This window comes from Acanthochromis polyacanthus, chromosome 7, assembly GCF_021347895.1.
Source record: "Acanthochromis polyacanthus isolate Apoly-LR-REF ecotype Palm Island chromosome 7, KAUST_Apoly_ChrSc, whole genome shotgun sequence".
Classification (NCBI taxonomy): Eukaryota; Metazoa; Chordata; class Actinopteri; family Pomacentridae; genus Acanthochromis; species Acanthochromis polyacanthus.
The window spans coordinates 16,827,207-16,839,647 of record NC_067119.1 but is presented as its reverse complement, the minus strand read 5'-3'; the positions used below and the strand labels follow the sequence as shown (position 1 = coordinate 16,839,647).

The 12,441-nt window shown below is 38.7% G+C and overlaps 1 protein-coding gene across 1 annotated transcript in view; it reads left to right on the top strand.

Annotated features, from left to right (window-relative positions):
- Nucleotides 1-12,441, top strand: part of grid2 (glutamate receptor, ionotropic, delta 2) — a 537,930-nt gene that overhangs the window by 409,558 nt on the left and 115,931 nt on the right. The window contains 1 exon segment of the mRNA XM_051950360.1: nucleotides 7,988-8,089. Coding sequence (XP_051806320.1) covers nucleotides 7,988-8,089 — 102 coding nt within the window.

The window sequence follows — 12,441 nt, the reverse complement described above, 5'->3', positions numbered from 1 at the left end:
TAGCATTACTTTTATTGTTATGAAATGAAAGTACCATAACTTAATCTCACATGCTGACAGATTCAATTCTCGAAAAAAAAATTCTCGAACAATGCAAAGCGAGACGTGTCAATATGCTAGTCCTGTTTCTTTGACAGCTTTAATACATTTTTTGAATGCTCAGAAAGTAATTCATCCAACTCCCCATTTTAAGACTTAGAATTTTCTCAAAGACTTTTATTCAGAAACACTCATGTTTGCAAGTTGGAGGTATTGTGAGGAGATACTTAGTGAATTTGACCAAAAAAATGTATTGGATTAGTATCACTGACTGTAGTTTTAACTGATATTGACATTAACAATACTTGTAGAAACAAATTATATTATGGAGAAATCATTAGCTTATTTGAATAAATTTCTATTTCAAGTTTTATATACAGTGGTTGAGGTGGGATTTGTGTTATGATTGCAGCTTATATTTGACCACATTTGGAATATTAGTGTTTTACCACATAGTATATTTCAAATATTTAAACTCACTTAGGGATAAAATTAGTCTATTACATTAATTTAAGTAGAAACAGCAGTTTCTAGTACATGGATCCTATAAAAGAATAAAGTTCATTGTTCTTGTAAAAAATTTTATATGAATATATTACAGTTTGTAGAGCCTTACTTAACGCTAAATAGCTCTAGCGGCCTTTAGAATAGATGAACTATGGAGAAACATTGACATGTTTTTTTCCCATATGTTCCACTTGTCTGATTACTTGACCGAGTTATAGGTCATGTAGGTCAACACATTTGCTTGGAGGTCTTCAGATATCCTTATGCGTGCGCTGAATCTGAACTTGCAACAAGAAAAATTGTGCCAAGATACACAGAGAGAGGCAAGAAGCAAGGAGAAAGAATGCTCTGTCCAAAAAAGAAGAAGAAGAAAGAAGAGTGAACAGTAAATGAGAGAATAAAGTAAAGAGAAGAAAATAGAGACAGTGCCAGAGGAATAGCAAGAAAGGCATTGTGGGATGCTAAAAGCCTGAGTCTACATTCTAATGGTCTAGGCACAGTGGGTCATTCACTTAACATGCACACACAAACACACACCCACAATGCACATTTATTTCATACTGTCGGGGGGTTGGGATGAGCCCTTATCTGGAGCTGTGAAGATAAGAGGCAATGGGCCACTCTGCAAGGCTGCCATTTTAGCTCCTCATACATGTCCACATACACACACATTAAAAGGTTGTCCTTACACTCACCTGTTTAATGAAAACTAGCAAATATAAATATGTATTGTGTTGATTTTCAGGTAAATTCAGTTTTGTTCAAATAGTGCAGATGCTCTTTCATTTCACGCCGACTTACTTCCTTGTGTGTCTCTCTCTCACTCTCTCTGTCTCTGTCTTCATTTCCTCTTTGTCATCTATAAAGAATGGATGAATGGCTGATGAGGAAATGAAGGCAGTAATGATTAAAATAAACCTGTTCATCTCTATAAGTATGTATAAGATCCTCTAAGAAGTTGAAATATATCAGATGAATATGTTAAAGGGCATTAAATAATTTATAGCATCTATCTGATGTAAATTGTAGCAATGTTATGAATAAATGTTTCTATTTGACAAAGTAATTACTCAAGAAGTGACAGGAAGAGCAAATGAACAGAGTTGCAGCCTAACTGGCTTTTAAAATGATCTTTTCCACCTATGGATGCATAGTTCCAGTTTATTACATTTGATCTTTGAGGGTGTTCTGCTATAGAATGAAGTAGATGTTTACAAAAAGCAGTTTCATTCACCTTCATCACCTTCAAAAATTCGGCCTTAAACTACTAATTACAGTGGCTGGCAATGACTCATTTTGTCACTGAATCATCGTTGACTCCATATGACAGTGGAAGAGTAAAATTAGATGTGCCTTTAATGCATAATGTGTGAGTGTGAGCGTGTGTGTGTGTGTGTGTGTGTGTGTGTGTGTGTGTGTGTGTGTGTGTGTGTGTGTGTGTGTGTGTGTGTGTGTGTGTTTTCACCCTAAGTGTATGTGAAAGACTAAGTGAGGCCACATGCATTTGCTAAGCAGCCAGACCCTGATTGATAGCCACTGTGATTACTGTAGTGTTCTACTTTGTTGATTGATGTGTTCCACCTAATCTTATTGACTTATGGCTAAACACTGTGCAGAATGCAGGACATAGTGCAGGCTGCTGCAGAGTGCTCACTGCTGACTTTTCTGTAATAGCTTACCTATTCTCTTTTCACAGCTGCAAAGTGCAGTCAAACATTGTAGCTAAGGTATTTGGCACTTCAGCATTGTTTATTGTCCCAGAAAACAATTGTGCATTTTAGTTCTTTCATATGTTTTTTATAGATCATCTGGAAATGACAACGATCAGCTGGGTCAAAAATGTACATACAGGAGCTTGAATTAGCAGTTTTGATGATATAGACAGTTGTGTTAATTGGATTTTCTTAGTGATATTGCCTCTTAACTGTGAATGAGTAATTATAATTGACTACAGCTGCTGATTTCTCTGAGCCAAATTAAATAAGACTCATTCGACACACTCAATACACTCAGCCACAAACATCACAGCGGAAAAGCATGAGGAGTTCAGCACACATCTGAAAAAAACAAATCACAGACTTCAGCAAGTCAGCAAAGTCACTTGGATCCATTTTTAAGCAGCTACAGATTCCAAAATCAACTGTGCAAGCAATTGTTTGAAAGCATGTTAGCACGGCTGTTTGTAAAGTGCATGATACAGTTGTGTCACTGCCATGATCAGGAGGAAAACACATGCTCAAACATGGTGGTGGTAGTAATAGGATCTAGACAAAGTAAATGAAATATAGAAGGAGGAGGGGGAGAAATACCTCCACATTCTACAGGAAAACGTAAAACAATCAGCCAGAAGGATAGGTCTTGGATGCATTTGGGTGTTCCAGCACGACAATGATCCTAAACGCACATCAAAAGTGGTAAAGAGATGGCTAATTCAGGCGAGAATTGTGGTTTTAGACAGGTCTCTGGACTTAAACCCCACAGAGAATCTGTGGACTGCAATTTAAAAAAAAGTCTGTGTCAGAAAGCCTTACAAATTTAGTAGAACTGCACCAATTCTGTCTAGAGGAGTGGTCAGAGATACAGCCAGAAACTTGTGGACAGCTATTAAAAGCCCCTAGTGAAATGAAACTAGCCACAATTGTGTTTAACAAAATACTTGCGCTGATACATGTATATTTTTCACCCAACAGATTTTATCATATTGTCAAAAGACCTACCGATATAATAAATTCATGAAAGAACTAAATTGCATCAGAGTTTTTGTTTTTTGTGATTAAGGCACGTTTCAATGATTTCATCATGTAAATATTTGAGTGAAGGGAGTTTGAACTTCACAGCCACGACAAAACACATGGTCTACACAAGTGTATGTTACCTTGCTCACAACAGCAAGTTCCTTGGGTTAAGGAAAAAATGACAACAGAAGGCTATTACTGTTTTCCATAGGCAGCACGGGAAACACTAATAAAACAAAGCCACATGGTTTTGATTTTGTTTTTTTCCCCTTCTTTATCAGTAAATCTCTTATTTCTACAGTCTCACTTACTTTGAAATGTAAGGGTTCAGGCTCAGTGCTGAACACCTCTGTGCTAGTCGGTGTGCAGTGGCAGGTATGCTTGCTATGGTTCACTTATTTACATTTGACTGTTCATTACTTCCTCCCCAGGGCTTTTGCCTTAAATAGACCACACAATCGAATGACAGTCACTGGTCTCCAATACCATTTCAATTTGCATTTGTCACGGTTTATTTATCTACCTCTGTTCTCAGTTTTCATTTAAAAAAAAAACACTTCTCACTGCATGGTCACACTTAACAATTCTGGTCTCAGCACTGTTTGTCTGTCACCACTGTCCAGGGTACTAGAAGAGTTGTCTTTCAGTCAATCTGTCTTTTGTAAATCTACATTCTGTCAGTGTTCTATAGTGTTCCTGTCACATATGTCACTTTTCCTGGCGTACTTTATGTGTGTATGTGTTGCATCCGTGTCTCTGGCTATGTGGCTTATTTGTTGTGTGACTCCAGTGTGTATGCATCAGTCTATGTGCGTATGTCACTGAAAAAGTCTGTTTATCCTGCATAATTTTCTGGGTAATGTATACATTTATGTTCCTTTGTTGTTTATTTTTAACCAATTTACAGCATAGTGTTTTCTGCTTTGATCTGTTTGAATTATATGTGCTATTGTCAGGGATTTATATTTCCTGCAGGTGTGCTCAGGTATGAAAGTAGAGTGGGATCATCCCTGCACTATTGGGTCTCCTGGTGGCATTTGGCTGCACCGCTAATATTTTATTGATTATACATGCTCACGTTTTTACAGGCACTTACAGCAGCTGCTGTGCTGTAAATTCACATTTTACAATGTCTCTCATCATGCCCGCTCACCACATATCAGCGTCTTGTTTGTGTGTTGTGTGCTTCCAGTATCTCCCCGTCTTTGTTTTTGCCTCCCTTAGTGTTTCTCTCTTTGGTTATTTTCTCTCTCTCCTCACATATATCCTGTCTCTCTCCTGTGCTTGAGTCCTTTGTTTCTTTTTTCACTTTATATTGACCCTTTTTACCAGATTTGTAGGTTTATTACTCTTGGCAGACACACACATACGTGGCACACATAAATACTGAGATGACTGGAAAGGCAGCACTTGTATCCAGAGAGTAGGGTCTGCACACACATCCACACACCATGCTCAAGGATTGTATTGACATTGGGATTGTAGCGAGAAGAAGACAGCGGCAGTTTTTCTGTTATAAAATCAAAGTTAGTTGGCTCGTCTTCAGAGAAACAGAAGATTACAAATACCTCTGTTTATTGCACATTATGAAATAGAGATAGAGCTTAGTCCTGCATTCTAGCTCCACATCTCCCCCTGTAGGCAGCAACAAGGATAGCATGCAATATAATTCACCTGGCCTTGTCTGTGTGACTTACATAAATGCAGCCCGACAAGTAGTGTATCGTATAATTTTACTGTTTGAAATTACAACTATGCTGTAATGATAATTACAATAACACTAATTGCAACAGGGTTGTTAAACTCCCTGCACACCCCCACAGGTGCTTTCAACATTGAAGGTGGGCAGCACTGTGTAGTAAATTATGTGAGGCCACCGGACTCATTGTACAAATAAGAATGATGATTGTGTGATATTTACAGGTGTCATTTTCCACCACAAGGTGCAACAAGGCTATAAAGAGACTCAGAGGGGTGTCAGTCAAAGAGTCTTTGCATGCCTAGTGAGTCCTAACAGCTCGAATCTGGTTTGATAATTGAGTACCATGGCTGTGTAAAGTCTTTAAAAGCAAGTAGCACACATTTTACAATATATCTTGCACTTGGCATTGTCTGTCATGGTTGATTAGACTTCAGTTAAAGCTGATGCTAGGCAGGGCTGTCCTTGAAATTATGACAGTTAGCAAATTTAATGTACTAATAAAATTTGTCATCACTTAGCTGCAACAGGAATCTTCGGAACATGTCAATGCAGTACATGGACACAGGCGTATGCAGGGCCAGGTTGAATCTAGTTAAATAAATAAAAAGACCTGTGGAGGTTCTACCATGGTTGGAGAGGACATTTAAATAAACACCACGTTTATATGAATGTGTAAAGGGATGAAAGAATAGAAATATTTACTATCTTGCTGTTTCACATTGGTCAACTGAAGTACTACAGTCATTATGTTCTATTACAGACTTCTGGTGAAAAACCCGCTCTTGACTCACATACTCGCTCAGTGTCTGCAAAAGTAATTCTACTGTAATAACTTCAACTGTTGCCTTCTATTCTGAAAAAAAAACCAAGAAAAAAACTTCCAAGGACATATGAAATGTAAATTTGGGAACATGAAAAAGAAGGAAGTTCAGTATTAGTATTGGTCCCATAAGGGAATTGATCAGAATTGGCAGAGAACTGCACATTCAATGCTAACTTCGGGCTTTAGAAAAATGGATTATCCCATATTTCCCTTTGCAGCATGCCCTCTGCTGCTCTGGCGTGTTTGTGTTTGCTTTTAAGCACAAGTCATGCCGTGCAATTTTGTGTGTATCACAGTGTGGTTGCGTGATTGTGTGTTTGTCTCTGAATAGCAGACAGCTAAATCACGTCTTTCTCTTTTTTCCGACTGCCTCTCCCTCCACAGGGAAAGCAGGCTAGTTTGATCTTTGAAGCTAAAAACAATATTTTATTGAAAGCATAAGGCAGCACACAGATTAAATAATGTGGTCCAGGGGAAAAGACTGGATGTTCATGATGCAATTTGATAGACAGAGAGGCCTTTCTTGATCACGAAGCACTTTTACAAGAAAATCACTGCCCTTTTCACAGGTACACTTCATAGTGTGTCACTTACACTCATGTGTGGTTTAGGTTTTCAGTTTAAATCTTTTAATCAAGGGGCTAAAGTAGATGATATGTTATCTAATACACGACTCGCTGCTTACATAATTTTGGTGGCTGAAAATGATCTAGAAAAATGCTTAAAATGCTGGCTTAACTATAAACCATGATACATAAATAGCACATCTTTTTAAGGCATGCAGTTAATTTTAAACTGGGTTCAACAGAGCTGTCATATGCGCATTTATGAAGATATTTTTGTTTTATCTTGCATGAACAACTGGCTTTTAAGTAAGTTGTTAGTGTTCTAGTTGATTGAGCAGATCACTAGTCAGCACGGTTAAACTGTATGGATCTAGGATTTTGGGCGTAGTTGTAAGCCTTGTCTGTACCTAGTTTGGATCATGCTTTTTCCATTTGGGGGCCCCATGAACAAGTGAACAGTTTGATTGTTTTTGAAAGTTCATAAACTAGCACCAGTTTTGGGTGTCAGTGGGAATATGAAATGGAAATCTCCAAACATCAGACATAACTGTGAGGTGATCCAGCTCTGGAAAAGCACTGTGAATGTGGCTGAAGAGTGGCTTCCTAGAAAGATTTTTAATTGGAACAGTCTGCATGAACACCCATGATTAGTAAGTTGAAATTCTTATTTTGCATAATGCCCCCCCCCCCCCCCCCCCCCCCAAAAAAAAAAGATTACAGGGCAATATTCTTGACATTCAGTGCAAACTGTTCATGATATACACAAAGAAGAGGAATTTCTAATGAAAACCATCTGCAAACATCTCCTAAACTCTTTCATTCATATCATTACCTGTATAAACTGTCAGGCTTACTGTGTCCTGGAGGAGAAAAAGTTGTATTTACTATGTGATTTAGGTGACACTGACGATCCTCATTTTGATGTTAATTTTTAATGCTCATTTTATGATGATTTAGTCATAATTTAGTGAAAATGTTATTAAATTCTGATGAGTTCTTCTGGATAAATTATTCCAAGAAGCTGTGTTTCAGGAAAGGAACCTTTGGTGTGATTCATTAAATTTGTAGAGAACGGGGTAGTGCTTGGGACGGAGTCATCTGCCTGTAATGAAAGATGTTTTGTTCATGCTCATGTTTAAAATATGCACCTCCACTGCACCTGTGCACTCTGGTGCCTCAAGTTTAGGGTTGAGGGCACTTGTTGGTGCATGAAACAATAAATAACTAACTACTATAGTACACAACTATAGTGCACCAGAGATAATCCTTAGTGTCTTACAAAAAAAACTATTTAACATGCATATACAGCCAAAAGTGGGACATTGGAAGATAAAATGTGCAGTAGGTAGATTGATATTTATGTTGGACAGTATGAGGCTGCTGTCTATTACTTAAAACAAACACGTCAACACATCTCATTTCTATTCTGAGTTAAATATTAGTTTCTTTTAGACAACAATGATGTGCTTTCACTGTGATCTTTTCAGGGTTAATCTCAGGCATTTGCTTGCATTCAGATTTTTCTTTCTTGATTGTTGCTCTGTAAAGCCAACCTGGTGTCTAAGATTTCTATGAATCTAAGCGTCTGGTGTCTTTCTGTGTGTCTGTATTGCAGCTGGCCACGTGGGATCCAGTTCATGGATTGAATGGCACTCTGACAGACAGGAAATTGGAAAATAACATGAGGGGAGTTGTGCTGCGAGTCGCCACTGTTCTGGTGAGTATAGCTGACCAGTGGGTTAATCTGTGTGACCGTCTTTCTGTTTTGCTTTGTTTTTTGTTCCTGTCCTGTGATTACTGATTGTCCAAACACAAAAAATAACCTATTTCAGAGCTCCCTGTTTGAAAATTTGTCTGTTGTTCTCCCTGATGAGTGAAAAGGGACTGCTGTGACTTGTGCTGGCATGTCAGATTTCAGCCTTTTGCTCTATTGTATATCTGTCCTTTTGTCTAGTTTTCTGCCCATCATTCAATTCCGTCTCGACGGAGATGGAGCAAGGGAAAGATTGAGAGCTTATGTGAGAGAATGAAAATGGCAGACAAACATTTATGAGACAAAGTGATGAGAGGAAAGAGAGGAGTCCAGAAATATAAAGAAAATGGAGCAAGGTGAGCTTACTAATGGACCAAGCTATCATCATTTCATTAGCTTCCGTTCTGACATTTGACAGCTAGATGATAGAGACTGTTGGAGTCTTGATGATAGTGGGACTCCAGCTTACCAGCTCTCTCTGTCTCGCCTGCAGCATCGATTTGAGTACATCCCATGAGTGCTTTAAAGATTCACTGCTGTAAATTCTTCATATCCTGTCTTTGAAGTCAGAAACAGAGAAAAAGAGATAATGCTAGACATCTTTGTGGCTATCCCTTTCCCCCTCTCTCTCTCTCTTTTTTTTTTGCAGTCTTTGATTTTCATCATCCTTAAAGGGGAAAAAAAGGATGTGGATTGTGTTTTTGAATATCGCCCCCCTTTTTTTCTCCATCTCTAGAGTAAGTTGGCTCTAGTGATGAGAAAAAGTTGTATTGTTTTTGCACATTTATGTTCTTTATTGCATAGCTTCGGCAACCTCCGTGTTCTGTATTCCTGGTTGTGTAAATGTGTGCGTGTGTATGTGTGTGTTACCGTGGATGACTGATGCCTCTTGTGGGCCCAAAGACGGAAACAGATCGAAATCATGTGACATGTTGAGGGTGCCGCCTAAACGCACATGGCTGGGGGTGATTGTGTGTAAGTGTGTGTGCAGAATGTAAAGGTTTCTTAAGGGACCTTTTGAACACATTGTTCTGTGTTGCCCGGAGTGTTTCCTTCTCCGATATAACTGTTTTCTGTCTCTATGGTGTCACTGCTCTCATGTAATAACACATAGAGTGACTCTTGCCCTACAACACACAAAAGCAAGCATTAACATGCAAACACACACAAACATTAACCTGTAAGATGATTTGTTCATTCCACTCTATTATCCAAAGTGTTAAATAGGTATTGATTGGCTAATTGGTGATGAGATCATTTCTCTATTAGTGGCCAATGACTCTAAATCAATGGTATTGATTAGCTGGGGCTGTATTGATTATTAAATGGATGTTACCAAGCTATGGCCAATTATTTTTTTTATAGCCCTCCAAGGGGCTCAGTGATGTAGCCCTTGTGGTTACTAGTGTCACCTGATTTTATTTTTTTTCAACTAGGAATTTATTTTGAAGTCTTTTAGCAGTTACAGTACAACGAGGTGTACTAGACAGGAGTTCGGTCATCTTTGAACGTAAGACTCAGACGGCGCACCGTCACACGGCCTATAAATTACAACTCACTGACTTTGGTGTGTTTCTAATTTAGCTTGATTCATCTCAGCAGCCGAGCTTTCATCATTTCACAATACGGCTGTGCTCTTTAATTTTTTTAAGGGTTCTACTCCACTTTTAAGAGTAGCAAGCAGTGAATATAGCTACAGCAGCCCAAATATGCAGCCGAAGGCAGAAGATGTCCCTCTTTAACTTGGGTTCCCATTTCTGGAGATAATGAAGAGCGCTCACAGTGTTTTCCCAAATTAGACCTAAAGTTTTGCTTTGTAGGACAATACGGCACACAGAAACCACGACTGAAACCAACAATTGAAGGCATTGTGATGATTGATAATGATAATTAGGGATGGTTGATAAGGTTGCATTCAGTTTTTTTAGAATGTCATTTACATGGATTTTTGACAGTAGTGATTTTGTTTTCAGGGCTGTAAGTAAAGTAATACTTCATTTAGTCCATTGTAATGTTTACACGTGCATCCACTGACAGTTTTCTCTTATAGTCATGTTTGTCTGACTACTGCAGTGCTTTTTTTTCTGTTGATGCTGATTTTGGAAATTTAGGAATGAAAAGTTGGAACTGGATTTCTTTCTCACAGCTATCAAAGCTAACCAAAACTATTCTGTATTTTAAACTGTTACAGTTTTGTTACAAACTGTTGTTGATTAAAAAGGACTGCCCTGTAGTGAAAACAGGTAGTAAAAAACTTTACGCTTTAAGAACTTTTTGAATCAGAAAGAATTGACCATTCTGTGTCTGCTTTTGTTGTGTAGTCAGAGAGGCTTAGAAAATTCTGAAAACTCTCAAATGCCTAAAAGGTACTACATTTGGTACATCCTTAATTTAACTTTGCCAATACAAAAGTTTGGGTTTTTTTTCAAAAAGATTTACATCGACTATGAACTCCCACAATTGCTGAAGTACACATGGCAAAATTAGTAAATACAAAAGAACAGACACATTGGCAACCACGGAACAGTATTTTGTAAAAATGTTGTTTTGTTTTTTTTCCTACAATGTCCACACTATGGTTAGCACCTAAAATACTATAGGAACCAACAAAAGGACTTGGTTGAGGTTGGGGGCAGCCTTTGCTGTTGTGATTTTGTCAAGCTGTCATTGGGATAATTTAGACAAACTGTGAGGAAATGCAGCTATGGTAGCTCGCTGAGAACTTTCACACTATAGCTCCGGGTACCTCTTAACCTCCAAACCACAGAGCCATTATACTAACATAAACATGTAGGACTTTAGCCAAAGTGACATATTCCAGTTAATAAAGTTTGCATCTGTTGAACTCCTATCGAAAGAATGACATTGAGAAAAATCTGCGATGCATTGTCTACATAAACCACAAAGTTGAAGATTTTGCTGTTGGTTGTCAATATGAACAGCTTGTCTGGTGTTTTGGAGTTCATATTCTCTGTCTTTATCAAACAGATGCTGAGGGGAAATACATTCTTATAACAATATAAAATCTAATCTTCCGCAGAGATTGGCAGGGCTTTTTAAAATACATCTCACATCAGTTTCACAGAGAAATCCACGGAGTGTTTTGAAATGCTCACCGTGCTGCAAATCACCACATGACTCTGTCAGTATCAGCATTCCCTCAAAGGGCTCTTCAAATGCCATTACTTAGTCTTCGTGGAAAATTGCGGTTCCTTCGCTCAATCATGTCTGCAGAAACGCCCGAGCAGCACTGAGACCACATGTGGTACTTCCAGTCAAGAGGAGACAGAGGATGAACTTGTGCCAAAGGAATTAGTGCAGGGGAAAGGGAGGAGGAGGGATGGAATTGAAAGTTGGGAACACTATCAAGCAAACAAAGCGGAGATAGAGCAGCAGGATTACTGGATGTTGAGGGATGTGAGATAATACTGCGAGGATGAAAAGTGGGAAGTATTGTAACCTTGATAGATGGATAGACGGAGGGATGGAGGGAGACGAGGTGTCCCAGACATATGTTTAGGGAAAGCTGGAGACATTGTGGTGTGGAAAGATGCCAAATGCTGTATATTACAGCTGGTGAGTGGCAGGAGAAAGGAGGAGACTGCAGAACACCAACAGAGAAAGAAAAGAGACACAAGAGAGACAGATTAGCATCACAAAGCCATACTACATCTAACAAGGTCATTTTCTGTTACAAGATTTCAGTCTGGAAACCATCGACTGAGTATCGATTGAGCCCAGAAGCTGAAAGCCAGACCAAACTGTGAGCTCTGGGAAATGTTTAAATGATTACATGACCCATAGGTTGCCAACAGCCAACACTTGATCAACTCTTTGAACCACATTTTAAGGATTATTAAGTATTTTTCTTCAACCACATGACTAATTCTTTCATTGCAAATTTATTCCAAAATATATCCGTCTGGTTACTTTCAGGCAGACTGTTTCCCCCCCACTAGCCACCGTGTGACATGAGCTTAAAAAAAGAAAGACCAGTGACACTGCAGCGTGTTCGTTTATTTTTTAGGTGTTGGAAACGTTCATGTCGATGTCGAAGTGAAGTAGAGAACTGTCAAGTAAAGCACAGCAAACATGAAATGACATCTGTCTCAGACAACCTGTGCCCTTGCCACAGAAAAGTGAGCTAAACTCAAACTGTTGGTTGGCTTTGAGGCATTAGAGTGACATGAGGTGCTTTGATTTCTGGTGTTGTCCAGAGTCCTTTACCTGCAGTGCACCATAATCAGATAAAACACCGTACGGTATTTTTATTGTTGCTATGTCATTCAAACACCTACACAAATTTCCACAGTCAG